Raw genomic sequence first — 26,629 nt, forward strand, 5'->3', positions numbered from 1 at the left:
CATACGCATGAATGTTGAGGTGCCTGAATCATTGCATGTTTTCCAGACAGAGGCAGCCAACCTTAAATTTTTGGAAACATGGTTGAAAGAAACCTAGAACAGAATTCAAATCACACTTGCGAGAATGTTGATATTTAATAGAAGTCTGCCTTTCAGGTTTCAGTTTCTGCCCTTGCGGTTGTAAGGAAACTAATAAAGATGAATTATTTGGGGCAAGGAGGGGAAGATCTGCAGTCCACCTGTATTTTTGACATCACATTCCCATAGAAGGAAGGCTGTATTTTGGAATGGTTTGAAGGTGTGGTACCGCTGTTTAGCTTGGAAGGTTTGTACTTATAAATTGGCAGAAGAATTGCAGAGCTGGTCTAGAAACCGTGCTGGCTGTGTGTGGCAGAGGCTGGAGCACCAGCCTGCCTGACCTTGCTTTGCTGTGCGTCACTGAAGGAGCACAGCCACATATGCCAAGCTTCTCCCTGCTGCAATAACATCGCGTATGGACTTGAGCAGTGGCATTCTGCTTGGGCTGGTCTCCTAAGAAGTGGTCTCAGAAATTATCATCCGAACATCTCCTTGAAATATTAGTAATTAGTTCAGGAACATCCTGCTCCCTAGCTCTTGTAACTGGGTTGAAGCAAGGAAAGAAGTAGAGAAGATGCGAATTCACAAGCAGATGGTGAGAAGCCAGTACCCTTGTCCCAGGGAAGGTGATGGCAACAGGTGGCCAATGAGCACAGTTATTTCATCCACTATTTTTTGGATACACACACAGATTTCTTGTTCACTGTGATAGTTGAACTATATTTTAAAAATCAGATCATAGATATACTATTTTTGTGTTTTAGAAAGGAAAGGGTAAGTTGAAGATCTTGTAGGAAACTATTTTTTGTGAGGGATTTAATTTTATAAATCACTAGTGGGGAATCATTGTTTTCCTTGGCTTATATTCCAACCAGAAGGATGGGTGGAAATCATCACATTCTTCTAGTTTAAAGCTGAACTCCTATTAAATGGAGCCTTCCAGGCACTTCTGTGCAGCTCCTCTTGATGAATACTGAATATTCACGCTATTGAAAACAAACCCACTTATGCTAGTTTTCTCCATCTTGTAATTCAAAGCATGTTCATCTTTTGCGTCTATTCTGCTAGATACTTTCTGCAGATCATAAAATCAGGACTGCTCTCCCTATCTCTGCTGTAGTTATCCATCAATCCCATTGCTGAAGAGCCTTTTAATGTACTAGAATTCATCACTGTGTTATAGCATGCCAGATCACCGAATTTGTATTTAATGCTTAATGCAGACTGTGTGTATTGGCAGATCTGAGTTATGTTTTGAAATTGAAGAGAGGTGAGACCGGATCACAGCATGAGCACTGCAAAGGAGAAGTAAGCCATGTATGTGTTGCTTCTGTTTTGACCTTCTTTTCTCTTTTACAGCTGCTGTGCGAGGAGTGGGCGAGCTATGGAGTCTTCTATAAATACCAGCCCATTGACCTGGTGAGGTGAGAGCTCAGCCCCAAGGTCGGGTTCCCGCGCCGCAGCCCTTCCCACCCATGCTCTGCAGCACGTGCAGGTCCCTCGGTGCCCATCCTCCTGAGGATGGACGACTGTGAGCTTGCAGTGCTGTGCCCAGGAATAGTCCCACATCTGCACCTCTGGCTAGCCTGGTGGAAACAAGGGGAGCAGGGCTGGGTAGGGAGGAAGTTTGTGCAGGGCTTCAATGCTCTCAATGAGTTTTTTTTGCTCTGGGTGAGAGTAGAGACTCTGTGGAGCAACTAAGTTACAGAAAATGCAGGGCTTTTGTAAGATGAATAGCTCTCAGGTGGTCCAAAGATACCAGTTTACACGGCAGAAAGACGGGAAAAAAATGACCAGTTGGACTGACTGGCTTTCATGGTGTCTGCATCACTGGATTAACTCCAAGCATCATGAGAAAGAGAGTCCTCTGAGGGGAAAACATTCCCACAGGTCATCGGATCTTACTTTCTCCATGCTAAATCCAGCTGTGATTCATAATTTTATCCATGATATATTTTAAGAAATAGGAAACATTTTTTTTTTTCTCTCTCTCTCTCTCTCTTTAAATCTTTAATGTCTTTCAGAAAATACTTTGGAGAGAAGATTGGACTATATTTTGCCTGGCTGGGAGTTTATACACAAATGCTTATTCCAGCTTCCATTGTAGGGATTATTGTTTTCCTATACGGCTGTGCAACTGTGGATGAGAATATACCAAGGTAAAAACGAACAAAGAGGAAAAAAACAGATTTGTCTTCCTTTGCATGCTTCATCTTTTGCGAGGTGTGCTTGAGGTGAGGGCAAGTTCCCCAGGCCAGGGGAGCCTACAGTCTCACCAATTCCTGTTTCCAATAAGCAATATGGAGACTTAGCAGCAGCTGAGCGCAGGCACCAGAAATAAAGTGTATTTTAAAATCATTAGCAATTATTGTTAATATTATTTGTTGAGTTGCATTGATGTACTAAAAATAATTCTTGGCTGTTTGCTCAGGTATTTTTTTTTCTAACTCAGATCATTATGTTAAAACAAACCAACAAAATGCTGCTAATGATAGCTTTTAGTGCTTTCCATCTTAAAATGCTGACAAGTGTGCTGTGCGGCATGAAGATAAATAAAGAATATACACGTCTAAACTAAGCAATTGTGGTCAGATTAACAAAATCTTGATGTCATACTATTTTTAAATTTTACTAAGTTTTGTATTATAATAATTTTTAAAGCCTTATGATTTTGCATTATGCATCATCAGCTGTGTATGAAAATTACGTTCTTTGTGCAGCAACCATAAGCAGTGATTAACAAAGCAGATTAATAGATATAAAAAATATATTTATTTTTGTTTGTTAATATTCCTTTGTACTTTTTCCAACTGTGGAAGAAAGTCAAGGAGAGCATCACTATTGCTATTTCAGAGATGGAGTGCAGAGAGGTTAAATTCATTAACTCATCTCTTAATACTCAACGTTTCCCTTGTTACCTTACCTATTACTGTCGTTAGCATTTTAAAACTAGAATTATTTATTTATTTATTATGTTTTTAGCTTTAAGTTTCTGTAATAAAAAGCATAGACCTTTATGCATCTATTTCAGCCCCTGTATCAGTATATGTTACGGACAGAGCTACTCACTGGGCCAGGAGAGAGAATCACTACAAGAGTAGCATTTAATGGTCCTACAGATCAGAAATAGATGCTGTGCCAAAGAGAATGGCCCATCAAAAAATATTGTCAGATAATGGAAGATGAGCTGTACTGACATTGCTTTTCACACGTGTTGTTGTTTCCTTGCAGTATGGAAATGTGTGACCAGAGAAACAATATCACCATGTGTCCCTTGTGTGACAGAACATGCAGTTACTGGAAGATGAGCTCTGCTTGTGCAACTGCTCGTGCAAGTCATCTTTTTGATAACCCTGCAACTGTCTTCTTCTCAGTCTTCATGGCTCTCTGGGGTAAGAAGATAAATGCCTTGATGTTAAGTTTTTAATTATTTAAAACACAACAGGAAGAAACAGAAGAGATAAAGTGGTATATTTATACCCAGACAGTTAATTATATAAAAAACTCTCCCCCCCCCCAACATGAAACTGTCACCCCAAAATTTATATTCTGGACTGAAAGCTAAAATTCAAAAAGTTGCTCAAGATGAATATCAAATGAGATTGTTAAGCATCTGTCATAAAACTGCAGCATGGTATGTCAAAATTTCATTAACTGGATTGCATAGCTTGCCAAAAAAAAAAATCTATTTGCAGAGCCAGCTTCCACTTTAGAACATTACAGAAGAAATGTATTGATGTACTTTGGGGTTGAGGGGAGGGCCCCGCAGGGAAGTGTAATGGCCTTTAAACATCTCCGGACAAACCAAGATTGATTCTTGAGTGTGCTCTGAGAAGCAATTAAGTTTATCAGCAAGCAGACATCACGCGTGTGGACCAGCAACAGTGTTATAGGTATTTTTTCTGATGCTGACTAGCCCTGTATTTGAGCCAGTCACTTAACCTTTCTTTTCTTATCTGGGAAACTTATTTAAAAGCATTGTGAAACCTTTGTGAGAGTGGTTCAAGGGTGGTTAAGAGGGTTGTGTGAGCCATGGTCATCGCTGCTGCAAGACAATGGGGCCTGTTTAGATAAATGGGAACTGTTGGGTGCAGAACACGTGGTTTTTTAGCCAGGGGAGTTTTAGGTTAGATGTTAGGAAGAACTTCTTTACTGAAAGGGTTGTGAGGCATTGGAACAGGCTGCCCAGGGAAGTGGTGGAGTCACCATCCCTGGAAGTCTTCAAAAGACGTTTAGATGTAGAGCTTAGGGATATGGTTTAGTGGGGACTGCTAGCGTTAGGTCAGAGGTTGGACTCGATGATCTTGAGGTCTCTTCCAACCTAGAAATTCTGTGATTCTGTGATTAACTGGGAGCGCTGTACAGAGATATGATTGAGTCACCATCCCTGGAGGTCTTTGAAAGATATTTAGATGTAGAGCTTAGTGATACGGTTTAGTGGAGGACTGGTTAGTGTTAGGTCAGAAGTTGGGCTAGGTGATCTTGGAGGTCTCTTCCAACCGAGACAATTCTGTGATTCTGTGAGATGCTGCAAGAGAACAGGGATGTGTGCTTTACTCCCCTCAGCTATGAAGTTCAACAGCCACATGTTCCCAGTGTTGGCGAGGGGCACAGGACATTAGCCCCCCCTGTCAACCTTGTTGTGAGCTACCCAAGAAACTGTTCTGGGTGATATTTAATCCTAAAAACCCAATATGGACTTTTATTTGTTCTAGTATGTAATGAACCATTTTTTACATTCGCACTCACTGGAACTGATTTCAGCATACATCAGTGTAAGTCCACTTACTAAGAGCTCATTGTCAATGACTGCAAGGAAAAGGACAGACCTGCAGATAGATTGAAGGGGTAGTGGGGTGTTGGGAGTGCAACAGGTTGAGAGGGAAAGCTGGAGAGTTGGGGAGGTTGAACTGAACTACTTTACAGCAGGGAGGAGTGACTGTGATCTTCAGGATCATCTGGGCGTGTAACATACAGGGAGAAATGTGATACACCCCAAAGCAGGGTGCCATGTCAGAGGCTTTAAATAGTCTGATGCTGTCATGTGGAGAGTCAAGTATCAGTTTCGGTCTCTTTCGTTTACTGTTATCGTGACCCACGCACAGTTCTTGGCACATAATGCTCGATTATCCAGAGTGAGGCTGTCTACCTCCCTTTCTTTAGCAAAAAGCTGTGGGTTCCTCCATCCATTTTTAACCTTCTTGGGCAAAGGCAGGAATATTGGCAGAAACCAGTTTCTGTGCTCTGTACAAAATGAGGCTTAATATCAGAGAGAGTGTTGGAGTGGAGTGTGAAACTTCCTGAGTTGTTCTGGGTCAGCATAAAATTTTATTTCAGAGTAATACCATGTAAAATAAATGTTTGTTTTTTCAAAAATGTCATTTTGAATTGAGAAGTCTGAACTTTTTCCACAAGGTTATGAATTTGCATTACTGCAGTTTCTAAAGGATTTGTCAAAGTATTTATTTTTTTTAATGAAAGGAACACTTTTTTTAGAAAATAGTTTCAACAGAAATTGTCTGTAAGTGTAGGTACACACACAGTCTTCAGTGTCATCCATTTGTGAGCACCTCTGCCTGTAAGGAGAAGGTTTATTAGGCTGATGTGCAGCTGAAGAACCGAGGCAGGGGGAAGCTAACTGACCTGCTCGGGTGACACAGGGTCTCCTTAGCATAGCAAAAGAGAAATTATTTCAAGTTTGGAGGTATCCCTCTGAGCAATCACTTAGCCAAGCTTTCTTTCTGTGGTGTTATTACAACAACCCAGAGAACTCTACTCGTGGGAGTTACAGCAGCTACAGCACTGAGCTGGGCTTCTGTCACAAATTCAGCATTAAATATTGACCATAGCACAGTGCTGCTCCCCAAAATAGCAGGCTCTCCTTGGCCCAGCCCTGAATCTTACCTTGTACTGAGTGATACTGGCTTTTTTCCAAAGGAGTAAACCTGAAGCTGTGGTCTGAAATGTCATTAAAAATCTGAGAAAATAAGAGTATCTGGGTGGTAACCTTTGGGAACTGTTGAGCTCCATTTATGCTGGTGGGCCCAGATGAAATATGAAAATGCAAGTATGCCTGGTGAAGAGGCAGTGCTCTGCTACTGCATCCTACAAGGCACGTGCACCCACTGCTTTTGAAATGAGCTGGCTGCATTTCAGATGCATTATTTTCATTTTGCATCGTTGCAAGGCAGTGCCATGAAATGATTCCTAGTAGCACTAAGAAATGATGCGTTACTCGTTTTCCATATTCCTGACTGTGGATGGAAACTGCAAATCCCAGGGCAGGAGCTGCAGCAGCATGGGATGGGGAGGGAGCCCTGCGACCATGTCGTGGTCTCTCTTAAGAGATACTTATGTTGATACAGATTTACAGGAAGCATATGGCTTGTGCAGGGACTCAGTTGTAAGTTTGGCAGGTGGGAGTTTCACTTAGAAGATGAATGAGTGTCATGACCATAGCCAGGCTCCAGTCACAAGGGTGTCCTTTCCTCTGTATTCAACCTTCTTGCCCTCTCCCTGCCTCTGTTTTTCCTGAATGTGGGGGGTGAATGTTTCTGAGCACATCTGTTAATGCTCACTGCGGGAAGCTCCCCTGGGAACACCACTTCTGGGTAGACTTGCCTCTTTCATAATCACTTATTTATTATACGGTACTGGTGTATTCCCAGCATCTAAATATGTCCTCTGAGAACTTGCTCTGTCTCAGAGGCAGATAGACTGATATAGACCAGGATCTTTTACTGTGACTCAAGAACTGCATTAATGAGGTTTCTTTTCTGGAATTCTTCCCCATCAAAAAGAAAATTCTAGTTCTTCTAATGATAAAAATATATACATATAGTAAAGGCTTCTTTAACAGCCTGCCCACCTGCAGCTTTTACACTGGCATGAATATTTTGGTTTGGGTGTGATTATAAGAGCTAACAGTACTATTATGACTACTAGATGGATGGAATTATAATACGAAAATGGTTTATTTTGATATCTTTGAGGGAATAACTATATTAACAGTACTAGACTAGTTAAATCAGTCATATTTTGTAGAGATGAAACACAGATTTGTTTGGGCTTACAGACAGAATTACATACAGATGAAGACAAGCAGTATCATTAGTCACGCACAAATATTTAAATAAGTTTAGGAGTCTGACTTGCTTAGACCCCTTAAAAAATTGCATGCATCGTTCTGCATGTAGCCATGTGGGTACAGCAAATGCCCTTTCTTTTAGCTCATGTAGAAAAGTTGGCTGCTAGCACCGATTACCGGCACTTCCCAGGCAGACATTACCGCTGAAGGAGCGAGCAGCCACAGAGGAGTCAGGCCGGCTGGGTGTGCTGTGTAATGCTGCACCTGCTGGGACCTCCTGGTGGCAACAGGGAGTGTGCCCACAGGCATCTTCCTGGCAGGTGCAGCTTCAAGGCATGTCCCTGAGGCTGATATGACTTCCGAAGCTTTTTGTGAAACGCCCAAATAATTGTCAACCTGTCGTTTCAGCTGCTACCTTTATGGAACACTGGAAGAGAAAGCAGATGCGCCTCAACTACAGGTGGGACCTGACTGGGTTTGAAGAGGAGGAGGTTTGTCCCTTCCTTTCTGACTTTCTGCTTTCCGCCGCGGCATTACAAGTCTCTCCTTGCCCTGAGCTGCCAGACTTTGGCTCATGGGGTGCTTAAAAGACAGGAAAATCCCATGCATGAACTGTTTGAGGTTTTTATAGCACGGGTATGACTAGTACGTATTGTTGCCATAGGAACATAATTGTATAGCTACAAAATCTGGTGTTTTTTTTTTTTTTTTTTTTTTTTTTTTTTTGTGAATGTGCAGCCAGGTCACACCTAGCAGCGCATGCATGGAATATATGGCTCACATGTTACTCCCTGCCTGGTTTCAGGGTGCTAACAACCACAGACCTTATTCATCTCACAGGGCTGTAAATCAGAAGCGAATGTATGGAACTTGATAACTACAGCATTGTGTAAAATAAAATAAAACAAAATGGCACTGAAAAATTCCTATAAACTTTAGCGATGCAGGATCAAGCTCTGACTTGGCAAATACCTGAGAAAATACTGCCAGATATGTGGACTTTGGACACTAGGAAGAACATAAATGTTGAGGCATATTTTTTTTCATATACAAAAAAATAAAAAATAAAAATCCTTACCCAGGTTTATAATAAATACACTAAATAGCTTGAAAGGGGAAAGGGTCAAATTTGTATGAAAAAGGATATTAAAAAATCATTGAAGTTCTAGAAGGAAAGGAGAGACAGTGCTCACACCTTTTTGTTTCTAATATCACACTTTACAAAAAGTGCTCACCTGCCCCGCTCCCAGCACAGTGACAGCTGAGGCAGTCTCAGGTACAGGCTGGGGTCATGGGTCTCCCGTGTCACCCCACTGCCCTTGGCATGTGGCATGGTGGCTGCAGCACCCCAGTTGGCACAGAGCCGCTGCCCAGCTGCCCGCATGTCCAGATATTTTGCTGTTGTTGTTTTTAAGAGGAGCGTGGCTGCACTTGTCATATCACAAGCTGTCCTGAGTAGGTACACAACAAATATTGTTCCCTCGTAACAAAAACCTCGTGGGCTTTACAGGGTGCCATGCAGCTTGCTGAGCCTTGGGCAGTTATTGCTTCCTTCACGCCCAAAATGTTTCTGCTTGAATTATCTCCTCTTAATATATTAACTCCTCCTTAATATATTTAGGCGTACTATGCAAGCAGCCTCTGTGCCATGCACTTTGCTAGAGCATACCTAGCTGGGAGAGAATACGGGGATTTATTTTCTGGATACTATACTGTCCTTTTATTTTTGGCAACTTGCTGTTAGTCTACATGAAAGGAGAAAGGATTAACTGTATCTTTCCGACAGCTATCTCCTTCATGTTCGGGTTCATAGCTCTACAGCCTAAAACCTTGTGTAACCAAAGGCAGCAGCTGTTTTAAAAAAAAAAAAAAAAAAAAAAGTATATTTTATTCTTTGTTTTGTATAGGTAATTCTAGATAATACAGTCATGAGGTAAAGAGCCAGGGTCTTAAGTGATACACTAAAATAAAAAGTGTTTCATCTTCCGGTGCTTTTCAGGGACACCTATATCATACAGTATGAACAGTGATGTTAACAGATATTGTAGAACATGTGTGGACTGATTTTCTCTGTTAGTGTCTGCCATCCACTGCGCTTATGATTGTTTCATGTAATTTTAAAAATATAAATCCAAGATAATCTGCAACAGTTTAGTAATCAAATTTTTGTTTTCTTTTTTTTTTTTTTATTTTTATTTTTTTTCTGGTTCCCTGAAGGAGGCAGTCAAGGTTTGGAAAACATCTTTTTTTTTTATTGCTCCTGCCTTTTTTATTACATGTCCACCGATGAATGCCATCTTTTAATCTCCTCCTCTTCTTTTTCGAGCATCAAATTTTCCAATTTTCCTTAAAACTCCCACTGATTACTTTTCCTTTACATCCTCCCCCTCTCCACTTGTTCGGACTTTTTTCAGATCTGTTCTGTTTTCCATCCAATGCATAACTGTGAATTCTGCATCTTTCATGAATGCATAATTATTTTGAATTCTAAAGCTGTGAATCTTTCTAAATCTTTTGGCTGTCTCTTACTTTTGAGCATTTCCTACACCCTCTCCTGCAATGCACATGGGTAATTGTGTGGATTTTGTCAAAGACAGGATTAGGGGAAGGCCCCAGTTGACAGTTTTCTGGGATCCCAAAGCAACGTGTTTTTCATATTTACAGCAAATAAGTATTTCCTTCAAGAGTTGAGTGTCACTGAAATTACAGTTAATGCAAAATCTAATTTTTATGAGAAAGGCAGATCAAGAATATCCAAGCATAATGTCAAGTGGTTTGAACCTGCCTGCAGGATGTGCTGTATACTCTTAGGTATTAAATTTAAATGTATGTAGGGTTTCTGCTGGGTGTCTGATAGCAAAACACTCTACGTTTGCTGCTGTAGTACTGAGAATGATATGGTATGTGACATTTTGTTAAATGTACAGTTGACCATCAATTGACATAAATGATGTATTGAGTTAGTTAGAAACTTGGAGTTTATCAGCAAATTGACCTGCAAATGATTCATGTGATACAGAAAACAGATGACTGCTTTTTATTAAATGTGACTTATTTTACAGGATCATCCAAGAGCAGAATATGAAGCAAAGGTTTTAGAAAAATCACTAAGAAAAGAACACAAACATAAAGAGGTATGGTAAAAATATTAATTTATTTCACCTTAAAAAAAAATAAATAACACATTGAAAAAGAAGGTCATTTATAGTAGGTGCTGACCCAAGACTATGGGAAAAAGAATGGAAATGGGTTAAAAAAAAAAAAAAAAAAAAAGAGAGAGAGACACTGCATAATGTGTTTAAATTCCAGTTGTTTTCAGTCCTGGCATACATGTGGTACTTTGTCCATTCTCTTACTCAAGACCTGATTAAGTCTAGAGATGTCCTCAATGATATTGTCAGATACAGAGGTGTGGTTTAAGAAAGCTCATCAAGTCTGATGGAAGGGGTGTTCCTGTTGGGCTAACAAATCAAGTTTGAGAAAAAAAATATAGCAAAACATCTTGTTCTGTGCTATTACAAGTAAAGCATCTCAGGAGAGGTTCTCTGTCATGCCAGCAGGTTAACCCATGGGGCCAAAATCTGTGTTGCTTTACATATTGAGGTTTTGGCTGTGCTGGGTGGCCTGTGGTGGTGTCGTGGCTGTCCCAGGGAGCCCTAACACCTGCTTTTGCCTTTTTGCTGGGAGCATAGATCAAGCACTGGGCACTGCTTTAACACAGCTGTAGAAGATGAGCGTCCTGCTGCTGAGCTGGGTCTGACTTTTTATGCTTAGGTCTTGGGACTGTTCTGTAAAATATCTTCTAAAATATTACTAGAGCATAATTAAGAACACTAACACCAGTTTTCTTGCCCAATTCCAGCTTTGATAATAACTTTCTGCCTTTTAAAAGCATAACTTCCATTATATTTCACCGGGTAAGGTATTGCTCACTTCTGCTTTTAACTTGCTCTTTCCGGGGATATGATAAAGGTGCTGCTGGTCCCAGGAGCACACACATCTCACCCTCAGCCAGTGCAGTTCCTCTGACCAGTTTGAGTACTGCTGGGCCCCCTTTTCAGGATGCCACGAGGCTGATGCCAATACCATCTAGCTACTTTAGGCATTGAATTTTGCAAGCCACTTGGTGCATTGTGGAATACCAGACTTGCAGCACATTAAAATCCCTTACAGGACAAAAAGAATTTGTGTTGCTGCTCTCTTATATAAACGAGGTTTGAACACAGACTTTGTTGTATACTAAAAATTTGCAGCTTGCTGTGCCTTTTGGTGTATTAAGAATTCAGTTCTTAAATGTAGAAGGTTGAGATAATCAGACAATTAATGAATGGTAACCTCAAAATATCAGCGTATGAAAGCTGAGCAATAAAGGGAGGGTTTTTTTTTAAACTTGACTATTTATAACTTTTTGGGCTGTGTTCAATTTGGATGTTACTAATTTGGGAAACGTGAGAAAAGGAGTTTTTCTGAAAGACTTAGTAATTATCTTTCATTGGGATCTAGAGTGTTCAAGTTCAAATTCAACATTAGACTTCTGAGTTGTCATACAACTTAAAGGAAAACTGTCTAAAGCCAACCCAGAAATTGCTCGTATTTTTTTTTCAAAAGAAGTCTGATTGAAAAAATATATATATACTTTTAAAGGAATGACCAAAGCGTTCCTCCTTTACACATCATAAAGGAATAAGAATGGCACAATCCTAAATTAAAAACAGGAAATTCTTTGCAGGACAGTTTGACCTATTCCAAGATTTGGGGCAACAGTTTGTCTTCTGTTATTTTTTATTAACCTAAAGCCGTAGCATACAGCATTGAGCAAACTAACAGAGTATTGACTTATGGCTGAAATGCTGGGTATGTGGAGTCAGTAGAGAGTATGTAGATTAATTTATCATCACTTTGTAATGCTATGTTGCCCGATCCTTTTTTGTTTCCTTTGATTGCCATCAGAAGCATCGGTATTTTCCAGAAGAGGCAGCAAACAAATGGAGACAAAGAGTTAAGACAGTCATGGCTGGGGTGAAATTGGTTCTTTTTATTCAAACTTAGGAGGAAACTCAAATTATGAGTAATTATGGAAGACACAAATCAATTGTTTTTGGCTGTTGAACCCTTGTTTAATATTCACATTCAGTTTTGGGTTTCTTCCCCTTCCTTGTTTCTTCGGCACTCTTTTAGCCAACGTTTCTTGCATCTGGAATGGCACTGCATGGCTAATCTTAGGTGTACATGATGGATTGATGTTATGTTTTGCAGTCAAGCATGGCCTGTGTGTTGGAAGAGCTGCTTGCACTTCCCTGAGGCAACGTGCATGTGATAAAAATAGGATTTTGAGTAATATTTTTATGTTCATTATAACATGTGCGTCATCTTCAGTAATGCTACTTTGTTGTTTATTTTCTGGTGTTTAGAAACAATTCCCGGCATGAGAGTTCAGGAAAGACTCTAGATGAGCAATACTGCTCTAAATGAAATCTTAATTCCCCAAATTCAGCGTGGTAGAGTCACTGGATGGTTGACTGGGTTTAGGATAGCCTACAAACTGTTACTACACAGGTGTATCTTAACTCCCATTGACATGGTCCATCACATACCATGTGGGTAGTCAGGTAGTCAAAACTTACTCCCATTGAAGCACTTTGAAGGGGATTGCACTGCAAAACAAGGTCTTCCATCAACTGTACGCTCATCCTGAAGTTTTTTGATTTCAGTGGCACCAGTTGTGTAATTGCAAAGCTGCAAATACTGACTGGGGTGGGACAAGGGAAGAAGAGGAAGAATTTTTCCAGGGAAAGCAAAATAAAATATTTAACAGTGGGAGAGATCTTACTTCATGGTTTATGACAGGCTATTTTCATGTTTCCTTCAAAAAGTATACAGAAAAATCTGTTTTATTTATACTTGCAGTGCAGGCTCTTGACAAATTTGAACCTAGATTTGGAGTAAACAATTTGCCTGTGTGGAATTGTAACTGTAAACACTGTGTCTTTGCATCTGCTAACTGGGTGTGTGTTTGTTAGCCTTTTGTTCCCCTCTGTGTTTTTGTCACATGTACAAAATCACATGCTTCATATTTAGTAAATGTGCCTTTTTTCCCCAAAAAAAATTTAGACAGATAAAGAAAAGCTGACATGGAAGGATCGTTTTCCAGCCTATTTGACCAATTTTGTTGGCATTATCTTCATGGTAAGCATCACCTGGGGAAAACCTGAAATTTATGTTACTGAATGACTGTATAGAACAGAAGTAATATACTGTGACAGATTTATTTATTAATTGCCATAGTTTGCAATGACTTTTTCCCAGTTAAAAAATTAAAATGTTTTATTAGTTTTATAATGTAAAAACTTTTAAAGAAATTGGAATACTACTTTGCCATCTCATTCCAGTAAAGAATAAGCACACCTGAACATGGCAGTGGAAAAATGAGGGCACAGAAGTGGAGGTTACCACCATCACTCATGGGACAAAGCTTAAAACATATGCAGAGTGCTCTTGAGAAGTACTCAGGAAGTAGAGAATGGCATAATTCTTATGCCAAACATTTTTGAAAGAATTGATGTGGAAATTACAATCCTTTTTGCCAACATTTTTAATTATATCAAATTTGGGGTTCTACCATACAACAGGAGAATAGCAAACAGAATGTTTAATTTGAAAAAAAATAAATGAAGAAAATGAGGAAAAATAATTATTAGAACAGTCTTTTTTTTCCATTTGCTTATAAAACATCAACATATAAAATAAACGTTGAAGGAAATAATTCCAGACGTAGATCACAGTGGCAGCTGGATAAAAAGGATTAAGCCCTTTCCAAAGGTATAAAACCCCATGTTAACTTCGTTCATGTGTTTTTGGGGGATTGTGATGATCAAATTACCAGCAAAAAAGGATCTGTTCTACAGTTGATCACAGTGACTGGGAGCCTTAATGCAGAATTTGGTGGGCTTGGGATGTGGCTCAGAGATCACATTTTTTAAGGTCACAGCTAAGTCCCATGCGAAGTATTTATAGTTAAATCTCTGATAAGAGGCTGTGCTGCTCTTACTTGCAGGTGGGGCTGACATTTGCTATAGTGTTTGGAGTCATAATATACAGAATCTCCACTGCAGCAGCACTGGCAATCAGCTCAACTCCGTCAGGCCGGTCCAGCGTCAGGGTCACTGTCACTGCCACTGCTGTCATCATCAATTTGGTTGTCATCATCATCCTGGATGAAGTATACGGCTGCATAGCAAGGTGGCTAACTCAGATCGGTAGGTGCAGATCAAGTGGTATTTGTTGGAGCAATTATAAATGAGAGTACCAAAAGGACTGTCTTTCATTGTTAACTTTAAAATGGTGAGCAAACCCAGGAAATTCAAATGGGTGGCTAGAAGTCTCACCAGTAACTTACAAATATCAAAGTGCACGTGGATTCAGCTTTATTTTTAAAGTCTATCTTTCAGCAGTGATGGTACTAATCACTTACCAGTTATGTGTGACAGGGTTACAGCAGACTTTCCTGTACCTATTCTTGACCTTGACTTGTCTATATCAGAAAATTACTGCTTTCATTTTCTGCCATTGTTTACTTGGCATAAGAGATGTAAAACTGTAGAGGTGGAAAACTGTAAGAGGAAAAAAAAAAGTACAGGAAAAAAAAAATCCCCAAAACATCAGAATCATCAGTGATGAAAGGTCCAGAAATCTTTTCAGTTCAGTCAGTTCTTTGTCCAGTCTGCAAATGATTGTCATGGAGATCTGCCAGATGTGGAGTGACACTGGAGTTGCTGCTGTAATGGAGCTGAACAATAGGATCCTCAGCAGATTTACCACTGACTTCTGTGAGGCCATGTTACTTTACCAAAGTCCACATTTTTAACACCTTGAAATGTTCCAGATAAGAATAAATCCTCAATGTTTCTTACCCATGTCCCATTGGTTCCAGAGGTGCCAAAAACTGACAAGAATTTTGAAGAGCGTCTGATTTTTAAGGCTTTCCTTCTGAAATTTGTCAATGCTTACACACCCATCTTCTATGTCGCTTTTTTCAAAGGCCGGTGAGTAACGTAAAATGCTGTTCGGTGTTTCAGTTCGTTGCTTGAGATGGTGGTAGTGGTGTTAAACCACATCTGGGTGATAAAGAAGACACCTTGAGATGGGTGACAATAGACTCCATGGGGCATGGTCTGGCTAATGCAACAGAAATGAGGTTGAGTTCCCGTATGTAGTCCAAGCCAGATTCTGGCTCTGGAGTGATTTCTGAGTGATAGGATGGTGCTCAGGCATACTCCTAAGGATCGTGGAGCATGCAGCTAGCCTGGGAAACTGGGCTGAGGTTGACAGCTAGTGGTCAGCCTGGGCAGCTTACTACCTCTGCTCTTCTAAGCATGCCCCAATAATTTATTTCCCAGCTGTTCTTTCCCATCTGTCTTATTTTATTTTATGTTTCAGTTTGGGATTTTTTTCCCTGTTTTTTGCACCTTAGAGGATTTCTTTCAAGATGTGCCTATACTATGTAGGGCACATGGCTTGCAGTTTTTACTAAGTTGCTTACTCAATAAACAGGACTTAGTCTTTAAAACAAAACAAAAACACAGCAAACTTCCAAGTTAATTGCTCACCTTCCCTTTTTCAGGGCTAAGTATTAGGTGATTCCACCCACAGGTATAGAATTTCACATAAATGGCTTTAGGAATCAAGTACTAAAAGAATAAAATCTCTATGAACTTTACATTTCTACCCATTGTGTCCTAGATTTGTTGGACGTCCAGGAGACTACGTTTACATTTTCCATTCTTTCCGAATGGAAGAGGTAATTGCATTTTACCATGCCCGTGCTCACAGCACATGTGAGCAGCCTCTTCCCCTGTTGGCAAGGTGCAGCAAATGTCCTGACTTCCCTTTCCTCTGTCCGCTGCAGTGCGCACCAGGCGGTTGCCTGATGGAGCTGTGCATACAGCTCAGTATCATCATGTTGGGCAAGCAGCTGATTCAGAACAATTTATTTGAGATTGGCATCCCGTAAGTAGTAACTTTTTTTTCTCAAACACGTGGTTTTTATGATGTGTACAACACACTGTGTATTTATGGCCCCTTGATATGAAGATGGTACCTGCAAAACCCTTGCAGTGAGCCTCTGTCTGCCGTATAGCAAATAATTCATCCTTGCTGTTTTGCAGATGCACCAATGTCACTGCAATTACATGCAGCAATGCATGTGTCTGAAAAGAGTTAGGAAATCTACAGTTTTCCTACTTGCTAGTAGTAGGTATAATTCTGAACATGTGATTCAACCATAACCACGTTTCACTGATACTTCCTTTTAGCATATCATGGCACTCATACAGTTTTTATGAAAGTAGATACAGAGCTCAGTGTGTCTGTTGACATAGTGTACTTGTCACTCCTTATCCATCTGAAAAATAGGCACTGTGACCAGAGTGGCGTGCTAACTGGATCACTTCCACTTCCCTCAGGAAAATGAAGAAATTTATACGATACATGAAACTAAAGCGCCGGCGTTCCTTAGACCATGAGGAGCACGTCAAAAAAAAGCAGCGCTATGAAGTGGACTACAACCTGGAGCCTTTCGCTGGACTTACCCCTGAATATATGGAAATGAGTGAGTGAGGTGGAAAGAAGGCATTTCAGGCAGAATTATTCTGACTAAATGGGTTGGAGAGCTGAGGTTTTCAAACTGTTGATTTGGAAGACAGTGGATATGGTGCAGAATTTAATTATTAAAGTGTATAGTCTAAGAATGTAGAATATTTCAGCCAGTCAAGGGCTACTTCAGAGGTGACTTATGCTATCTGGTGAACGTGATCTTTATCTCTAGCACTTATTTTAGGTACTTTCTTTTGAGCTACGTGTTATGTTACTGTCAAGTTTTAAATACAAATGATAAATAGAGTAAACCTGAGATTGTGAGCCAGATTGCATCATCCATTACGCCCTACAAGGGGAAAAAGTTATTTAATTCAGATTTGACAGTTCCCACTGTATATTCCCACAGCAGATTGTTCCTGTTTTGTAAAATCTGGACTTAATCTTCTCAGAGATGTGCCTGTAGACCAGGTTGTACTTGACATATTACATAGATTGTGTTGCAAGTAATGTATCATCTTGAGTGATTGATATGGCATTTAAGTGCTGGATGTCAGGTCTGCATTACTGAGGTCCTAAGACTACATTTCTTTTCCGCCATGCCATCTTGAAAAAGCAGAGGAGACTGCTCCATATAATGTTTTTTCTGATAGTATCCAAGGTTCGTGAAGGGTCAGTCCTAGAAGAACAATCTTGTTTAGTGTTTTCAGGAACGACTAGGCAAAAATATTGGAAAAGAATAATGAAATACACTAATATCCAAAGTGGGCGTGCCTGGCAAATACAGAGGTGAATTAGAATATCTTGGTGCCCAGAGTGGTTGAAACAGATTGAAATTTAGTACTGCAGACTGCAAGGCTATGTTACCAGCAGCTAACAATTAGAAAATGTGCAGTTAGTGAGTTCAGGAGGGTAAGTAGCAGAAGAAGAAAGATGTGACTAAAGCAGTAATGGGATGAGTATGACATGAGCGTGATTAGTCCTGCTGCAGCTGGTGGCACAGTGTTCCCTTGCCCCTGCACTGCCAGAGGCGCATACAGGCTGTGCCAGCATTGCCCACAGGGAAGCTGTGTTAGGAGCTTCCCTGTCTTTCTGGTCACTTTTCAGGTCTTGCCTCACCAGTCCTGGCTTTTGCAGGAGAGACAGCTGGCCCTTAAGTGGCTGAATGGAGCAGCAGCTAGGCAAAAGTGCCTCATGCAGAAAATGCAATCTAGTCTCCCAGCAAGTGTCATTTTGTTAGAATTTGGGGGAATGGCGCTGACATGATGCATTTGACAAATACAGACCAAATCCATTGAAATTCTCCCTTTTTTTTTTCTTCTCAGTTATTCAGTTTGGATTTGTAACCTTGTTTGTTGCATCCTTCCCACTGGCGCCTCTGTTTGCTTTGTTGAACAACATCATTGAAATCCGTTTAGATGCAAAAAAATTTGTTACAGAGCTGAGGAGACCGGTAGCAGTCAGAGCGAAGGATATAGGTAAGTGCACATTGCTGCAGTGACTCCCTGCTTGTTTGTTCCTGGATTGATGGCAGGATATTATTATGCTGAGTTAGTCTCATTAACAGGAAGACATTTATAGGACAATTCAAAACATTAGACTGTGGCTTAACTGTGAACTGTCATAACTTATCAAGACTTTACTTTCAAAATAGAAAGACCAGTGCTTTAAATTCAGATTAATATTTTATTAGGTAAATATCATTTTTCAAATCAAAGTGATCAATACAATAGTGAAATATCTTGCATGGTTCTGCACACCAGCTGTTCTTCCTAGCAGTGCAGTTTTCTTGCAGAAGCAAAAATTTCTGCATTTAAAAGCTCTGGACTGGGCTGGAGAAACACAGGGGAAAGAAAGAAGGTATCTGTGGGTAAACATGGCTCTTCGTCCCCACTCAAATGACATTTATCTCTTGAAGCTGGAAAGCTGTGGGTGAGGCCAGCCAGAAGCTGGCTCTGCAGTCACAAGACAGCAGCAGACCAGTCCTCCCCTTCCCTCAAAACCTATATAAAAAAAAAGTGTTTAAGTATAGCTCTGGAAGACAGAGTTGGACTCACTTTGCTTACAGGTCTTTTAATTAATCTCTTATAAATTTCTATTTTTTATTTAATGTATAACTCAAGTTTGGCACGGTCCTAGCACTGTTAACTGAAAATGTAATTTATCTAAGTTTAATGACTAGCACAATATTCATAAGTTTGTTTCCTCCCTTAGGAATCTGGTATAATATCCTCCGGGGTATAGGAAAGCTTGCTGTCATAATAAATGTAAGTAATTCTGCACAAATGCAATTTTACTTCAGTAGGCTGGCTTTTCCATTTGGCTCCATTAGTTTAATTTCAGCTTAAATCCCTCAAATTCAGTGAAAGTATATGATTTAGAAATTTGCTAAAATATTAGAGAATCAGATCCAGTGTTTACTTTAAGGTTGTGACAGTCTTGCTCTTACTCAGCTCTGAAAATCAATGAAGATATTTTTGGTTAATTCCACATTGAATGTCCTATCCCTTAGAAAATTTTGAGACTACCTTAATATCAGCATTTCTTGCACCGTCTTGATTCTTCAGAAAAGTTGTATTTTGTGGCTATAAGAACAGATTCTCTCTTGCTTTCTTTCCATTATATTCATTTCTATTATCGTAGATAAATATACATCTACTTTCATCATCCTCATTGCACCATGCCTGGGGAAAGTTGAAAAATAAAGAATGGCAAGCTGAAAACATGTTTGTAATAGCAGCCACTCAGGGCTTATCACCATGTGTGGACGTGCCCTCTCATTTTCTCTATATTGTCCAGAGTGGAAATCCCTTAGCTTTGCCAGCAGGTGTTTGGTCTTCTACGGCCGAACCATTCTGGTGGTTATTTAGGATGCTGCCTTACTTGTCTTTACCATTTCTTCTCTTTTCCTTTGGAAATAATTTCTCTATTTTTCTCTTTTCTTCCTTGTAATCTCTCTTCATCATTATCCAGTGTTATTTTCTCTTTGATCTGTGTACTATCCCTCTTTATCATAAAATTAGTAAAACATTTTGTACTGTGTTTGTTCCACGTGTACATGAGACTTATACCAATGAGAATGTTTCACAGTAATGATAAACAAGAACAGCTAGAGTTGTGAACAAATCCTCTGACTTGGCTGTTCTGCTTTTTGTGTATGACATCTTTGTAAAACCTTTTTAAATAACCAAACATGGAACTTTTGTGACCATAAAATAAAACTGTCTCAGTCTGCTCATCTTTTTAACTTGGTAGAGCTAAAGAACACACAAAGTGAATGGGCTTTTGCGATGCAATGAGAATTTAAAGATTCGACTGACTATAAGTTGTTTGCAGAAAAGCAAAACAGACCATGTAAATCAATCAGTTAGGCTTTATACAATGCGTGAGGGTCAAGTCGTGGTTGGGGCATAGGGAAACAGCAGATTATTTTGCTTTTCTCTGATGCTGGGGGTGCGACAGCTTCATGCTCCAGAGAGTTCGGGTTGTTAACACATAGAAATCTCGATCAACATGAAACTGCTCCATGTTGTGTCCTGCAGCTCAAAATTGTCAACAGTAAATACCACCTTGTTCCTGCAGTAAATACTCCATTTTTAGGGACCTGTGGGCTGCACTCCCCCTTTTGTTTTCTGCAGCATCCCCTATCTGACCATCCTGATTTGTGCAAGCTGTGTGGGCAAGAGATACTTGAGTGTATTATTAACTTAAACAGTGCCTGAATATTGCGCTCGTTCTCTACTCTTATGGCTTAGGCATTTGTGATCTCATTCACATCCGACTTCATTCCACGCCTCGTGTACCTGTATATGTACAGTGAGAATGGCACCATGCATGGCTTCGTGAACCATACACTATCCTCTTTTAATGTCAGCGATTTTCAAGCAGGAACAGCTCCAAATGACCCCATGGATCTTGGCTACGAGGTTCAGATATGCAGGTACTCTCTTGAATGATAACTCATTTTAAGTGTTTTCCCAGCTGGTTAAGAACATGACAAATTCTTACATTCCTGGGATAAACCTTGGTCCCTTGTACTTTCAGTACCTTTTGAGCACCTTGGTGGGGTTTTCTATCAGGTAGAGCTATTGCTTTACAGATTAAGCAACTACAAACCCTGAATATGAAGTACTGCTTATTTTGGGAAATAAAGAGTAGCATTATTAAATTCAGTGTTTATCAGTGTAAAGATTTTTACAATTATGTATTCCCTTTTCCAGGAAAGGAGATAAATAACTATAACCAGTTTAATGATACTTTAAGGGAACAAAATAGTATTTGTCTGATGTCGTGGTGTTGTATGGTACTGATACAATGACTGTGACTTCATAGTATACCACCTCTTCTCCAATTTCTGTAGAAATTCCTGATGACAATAACAGCAGCCTTATCTGCACTGGAACTTAAGACCCACTTAAAGTGTGATTGTACAGGAAATGTGTCTGCCTGTAACAATTTCTACATATTATTTTAATTGTCAAAGACAAATTATTGTTTGCATATTTCAGTTTATCAAGTAATCTAAGTCAGTACTGAAATGCATGCTTTGCCCGGGCCTTCATAGATACACATCATCTTCAAAGCAAATGTTTTCAAGCTTATAACTGGGGACCAAAGCCAAATGTAACAGTGGAAGCACTTGGAACAGCAAAACCTAAAAGACTAAATAATACAGGGAAATGGGAGCAAGAAGGGGAAGAAGAGAACAAGGGTGGAAGAGACACACCAACAGAGAAAAAGATAAAAAGAAAGATTATTAGGTACACATACGCTGAAAAATTACACAGACTGACCAAGAAAAAGAACACCTCTATAGTTGTATTACTTTAAAATTTATATTTCTTAGAAATTGTCATAGGCTGAAATTACTGCTAAGCTGAAAAATCACTCTGAGATAAAAGACAAAAACAACCAAAATTGTACATGTATTAGCTTTGTTTGCTTTTAATTTCTCCTGATTTCCTTCTCATGATCTTTGGACAGAGGATAAATTAGGTTGGCAAACATGCTTCTAGCACAAAACTTACAGAAGGGAAGTGTTAGTGGCAAAGTCCTTTGTTAAAAGAGCAGCTTTATCTGCATTCTAGTCACAGCCTTTCCTCTTCCCATTTCATCATTTCTCCCATATTCCAGAGAGTTTTAGATCATTTGAAAATATGAAGCCCAAATTCTTGCAAAGTACTGACAGGATGCTGTGGTTTCTATGTAATAGTTGGTGGTGGTGGTGGTGGTTTTGGTCCCATTCCTAACAGGTTATTGTTGATTAGCTCACAGATTTTCCGGAAACCACAGCTAAGGCAAAATTCTCATATTCTCTCTATACAGCAGAATTTGGTGGTGGTCTTTTGTGAGTCATAAACTACACAGAACACCATATAGCATAGCATACATTATGAACCTGAATCTGTATTTTCATCTTTAATGTTAGTCTGAAAAATATGTTAATTTGTTTTCATTGAAAGTTGATTTTAAAACCAAGAAACAATTTGAGTTGTGTAGTTTACTCTGTCTTTATGCAGAGTTTATATTATCTGTATTAATCAGAGAGTATTAAGATTGCAGACCTTTAATTTTGACTAAAACTTGAAGGCTATGGGTGGCTTTCAGCTGTAACTTATTTGTGAGAGGTTAGTATAGAGCAATGCTTTAATAGCAAACTCACTTTTAGATGGTTTGATCTACTGTTCAACCATTTGGTGTTAATTCCTCATTGTGCTAAAATGTTTGAATGACATCACTATCTACTGAGTCTTGTTTTGCAGATACAAAGATTACCGAGAACCCCCCTGGTCTGAAAACAAATATGACATTTCAAAGGATTTCTGGGCTGTCCTAGCTGCAAGATTAGCATTTGTGATAGTTTTCCAGGTATGTTATACTGCATGCACTTTTTATGTGAAAAACAAAAAGTTACCATATCTCTTCAGCTAACTAGAGCAAGCCGCCTTTGGAAATAAGTTACTAGGCCAAAGAAAGTATCTTCTTTCACAGCTCTTTCCTGCAAAATCAAAGGAATTTGCCCGTCCTTGTTTACCTTCCTGCTGCTTTCCATACAATCCAGATGTATCCCCAGTGAATTACTTTGTCCCCAATGATTCCCTGAACTGGTTTGATCCAGAAGCAACTTAATGACCTTAGTGAGTAGGAAAGCACAAGACTGATGCTAATTAGGTCCCACCAGTTTCTCCAATAAGACATCAACATGTATAGTGAAGAAGCATAAATTTATTCCAAAATAATGTCTAGACCTAGCCCAGAAGTGGAATTTCTAAAATTTTCCAGTTGTATTTTATCTCACCTCTGAACAAGAAGGCAAAATCTTGCAGTTATTTACTGTGACATTGTTCAGTCACAACAGTGATGCTAGTTAGTGTGATACAGATGTTTAATTGTGTCTTATGTAAACAACTTATTTCAAAACTTTTATTCCTTTTTCAACAAAATACATATTTTTATTTAAAACATTTCCCCTTCATGAAACCGAGATTTTAAATCAGAAACATTGAATTGGAATGTTTTTTTTTTTGCCAGCTTTCATTTTACCACTTGCTATGAGCTTCTGCCTTGCTGATGTTAATCTTTATTTACCAGTTACAGTATTTCCTTTTGATTTCCAAATAGCTATGATAGTATTTGTACTTAAATCATAGAGATCTGTGCCTGCCATTTTTGTCTACTTCTAGTATGAACAGGAAGTCGAGGTAAATTTGGCTCAGTATCACATTTGTGACATGCATTTGAGCCCAACTCAAATATTGTCTTTTCTTCTTCTTCTCAAATACACTGAAAATGGCCCCTTTCCCCACAGTCATCCTTGCATTTGACCTTGCTGATGTTTTCTCACAATTTACTTTTCAGAACTTGGTCATGTTTATGAGTGACTTTGTTGACTGGATTATCCCAGACATTCCCAAGGACATTAGTCAGCAGATTCATAAAGAGAAGGTTCTCATGGTCGAGGTCTTCATGAGAGAAGAGCAAGGGAAGCTGCAAATGCTGGAAACCTGGAAAGACAAGGACAAGAAAAAAGGTGAAAACTGTAACAATCACAGCCCCAGACTCTCCAGGAGCCACAGTGGGAGCTTGTCCTCCTGCCACTCGTATCCTCTTGACGTATAGAAGAGGCGGCAGTTGAGCATGTTGGGGCATTCCACTGGTACATAAGCCATCACATAAAGGGCAGGACTTGACAAATGGACAACCTGGTGCATGTTGAAGGATGTGCTGCCATTTTACTCCCATTTTTGTGAGAAATGCTCTTCTTACAAATGGGGAGGACCATGATCTATTTCTGATAATATGTTGTGTTTTTTTTTTTTTTTTGCACAAGCAGTAATGCAGGGAATTTTTGTATGTCATCATTAGATAACACTATAGACATTGACGTGCATTAATAAATGCGCTTAGTACTTAGTACATCTTGACAGAGATATTCTCTAAGAATTTGAACCTAGACAATTAAATAATTAAAGGTAAATTTTAAGTAATAATAATAATACTAATTTAAAATATTTTTGGAGCCCTTGGCTTGCAGGTCTGTGGGACAACTTTGTATGCAAAATCAGCTTTAGAGTGTGCCCTAGTATTCCTTTCGGCAGGAGAGGAACCATGCAAAGTTTACCAGACTTACTTGCTTTCAAAGATACAGTTTAGCTCTGCCAGCAGACATCTATAAACCTGCAGGTCTGAAACAAAGCTCCCATTGAGCTTTAGAGTCAAAGACATGCCTGAGGCACGTGTGGCATTCTGCTGCATGCCTGACACCTCCACTGAGCACTGCTCTCTTCACAAGCATCAGAAAAGTGGATCTGGAAGAGTCCTTCTTACCAATGAACAACCGATGTGGTGGAAGCTACCTTGGTGCCCCAGACTGCATCATGTGTGTTTGAGCTGTCCCCCAGAGGCTCCTAGCTCATAGCAAGGTGACAGCAGCACAATCTGGGAGATCTTCCCAGCAGGTTGATTACCATGGAGTATTTTGGTAAATGCCCTGAATTAATGAGCACATGTAGAGCTACAGTGAGTCACACTGCCCTGCCTAGCACTCAGACACCATTCTTGCTGAGGAGAGTCCCTTTTTCCTGTTGTTTTAGCACATCCCTTTCTTAGCCAGGTTTTTCTCTGTAGCCCTCTATGCTCTGCAGGAGAAGGGAGTCTGCACGCATCTTTCACAGCCAGTTTACCCTGCAGACTTTGTACTGCTGAATGGCATTTCCCAGAGGCTATGCCAGAGGAGTAAATCCAAAACATGTACCACTTACTGTCTTTAATGGAAGTTTTGCCTGCAATGGGGCTACAGGACCAGACCTTCAGTTAGTTACAGGACTTTTCTTTTGTCTTAAAATACCCTGTCTTTTATATAAGAGCTTCCTTAAAGTACAAGTCTGAAATCGTTACTTAAGAAGCCTATCTAAATCCCATCAGTTCAACTCTTTTTAAATATAGTACATTTTAATTTTGCTTTGTCAAATGATAAACTGCACTTCCAAATAATATTGGTGCAATTAACCTAATTTCTTTTATCGCTTTGTCTTGTCCATGGCACTTGCATTATGAATATAAAACTGAATAAAATAAAATGTAAAGATTTCTTTAAAGTCTAACTACTGTATGGTTTGTTACAAAACCAAACGACATCAAGACTGTTTTCAGCTACTTGTTTCTTTTTCTTTTTTTTTTTTCCTTTGCCAAACTAATTTAAAGATTAATACTAGAACTTAAAAAAAAAAAAGCCATATCTAGCTTTTGATATATTTATTTGTTTAAAAGTATGTGATAAACTTGGTATTTTTCTGTAGTCTGTCCAAAGAAGATACCAGAAAAGATATTATGTGGAAGAAAGAAAATGGTATTAACCAAATATTCTTGAAACTTATTTAAAATATTGATTCAACCAAAGATTTTTATTAATAAAGGGCTTATATTTTGTTAACTCTTGTTTCTGTTGTATTTTGACTTGCAGGAATGTCACTATTTTTAAAATTTGTAATTTATGGTATCTTACAACTACAGGGCCAAATCCTGCCTGGTATATTCACACAATAAGCATTGTTCCTGGCAGTAAGCATTTACAAGATCAGACCCATGGACTGCAGTAGAAATATGAGTGCAAATAAATTAGGTAAATCCTGTTGAAGAAGTGTTCTTTTTCTCATCATATGGTAGCCCAAAAGATCCAGAAGAAAGCCAAACATGAACTACCTATTCTGAAGAGACATCATAGGGAACTTCCTCTAGGGGAATTTCATCTGTAAATACTTATCTGAAAGTGTTCCCAGCTTAATACTGACATTCCTGTAAATGGTAGAGCTTTATCCTGAACACATACTTATCAGAATTTTTCATTGTTTGCTGAAATCATGAAATAGTAACAGTGGCTTATACTTTCTTTTGTACAGTAAATTGTTTGAAATGGAATTTTGTATATAAAAACTGTATTACTACTTAGATAACTATAAAACTCTTTCATGGAATCATTTTTTAAGAAAAGTAAATATCTACTAAATCTCTTTTAGTTCGTTTTTTTCTTTTTTTTTTTTTTTGTTTGTTTGAACATTTATTTGAAATAAACTTAAATCTGCTAGAGCTTCTTCTGTGGGACAGCTTCTGTTCCCAATCCTCTTTGTGCTCTGTGTGCAACTATGAGTACTATTAGACTGGAGAAATACAGTAACTTACATTATAGTTTGCCTAAAACTGGATCTTTGATGCCTTTTGCAGTCAGTGCTCCTTGTGTACTCAGCCAACAGAGACCAGAATAGAAATGGGTTTATTATTATTTGATTTTTATCAGGTATTAACTACGTGATTTATAGACATCTTACTAACAACTCAGATTTCAAATCTTGTGTTGTAGTTGCTCTAGATTTGAGG

The 26,629-nt window shown here is 39.2% G+C and overlaps 1 protein-coding gene across 5 annotated transcripts in view; it reads left to right on the top strand.

Moving 5' to 3' along the window:
• ANO1 (anoctamin 1) overlaps positions 1–26,259 on the top strand; it is a 77,784-nt gene extending 51,525 nt beyond the window's left edge. For 3 of the 5 annotated variants that reach the window (XM_082762192.1, XM_082762188.1, XM_082762190.1), the window contains 17 exons: positions 1,438–1,502; positions 2,103–2,237; positions 3,310–3,470; positions 7,574–7,656; positions 9,383–9,394; positions 10,228–10,299; positions 13,277–13,351; positions 14,220–14,421; positions 15,096–15,207; positions 15,905–15,962; positions 16,071–16,171; positions 16,627–16,772; positions 18,082–18,234; positions 18,971–19,023; positions 20,512–20,696; positions 22,519–22,624; positions 23,615–26,259. In XM_082762192.1, the coding sequence (XP_082618318.1) occupies positions 1,438–1,502; positions 2,103–2,237; positions 3,310–3,470; positions 7,574–7,656; positions 9,383–9,394; positions 10,228–10,299; positions 13,277–13,351; positions 14,220–14,421; positions 15,096–15,207; positions 15,905–15,962; positions 16,071–16,171; positions 16,627–16,772; positions 18,082–18,234; positions 18,971–19,023; positions 20,512–20,696; positions 22,519–22,624; positions 23,615–23,875 (1,980 nt within the window). In that variant the 3' untranslated portion in view covers positions 23,876–26,259. The remainder of the gene's footprint in view (positions 1–1,437; positions 1,503–2,102; positions 2,238–3,309; positions 3,471–7,573; positions 7,657–9,382; positions 9,395–10,227; positions 10,300–13,276; positions 13,352–14,219; positions 14,422–15,095; positions 15,208–15,904; positions 15,963–16,070; positions 16,172–16,626; positions 16,773–18,081; positions 18,235–18,970; positions 19,024–20,511; positions 20,697–22,518; positions 22,625–23,614) is intronic. The other 2 variants (XM_082762189.1, XM_082762191.1) reach the window with 1 other exon arrangement.
• The last annotated feature ends 370 nt before the right edge of the window (positions 26,260–26,629 follow it).

The sequence above is a fragment of the Aythya marila genome (assembly GCF_965140915.1).
Source record: "Aythya marila genome assembly, chromosome: 5".
Lineage (NCBI taxonomy): Eukaryota > Metazoa > Chordata > Aves > Anseriformes > Anatidae > Aythya > Aythya marila.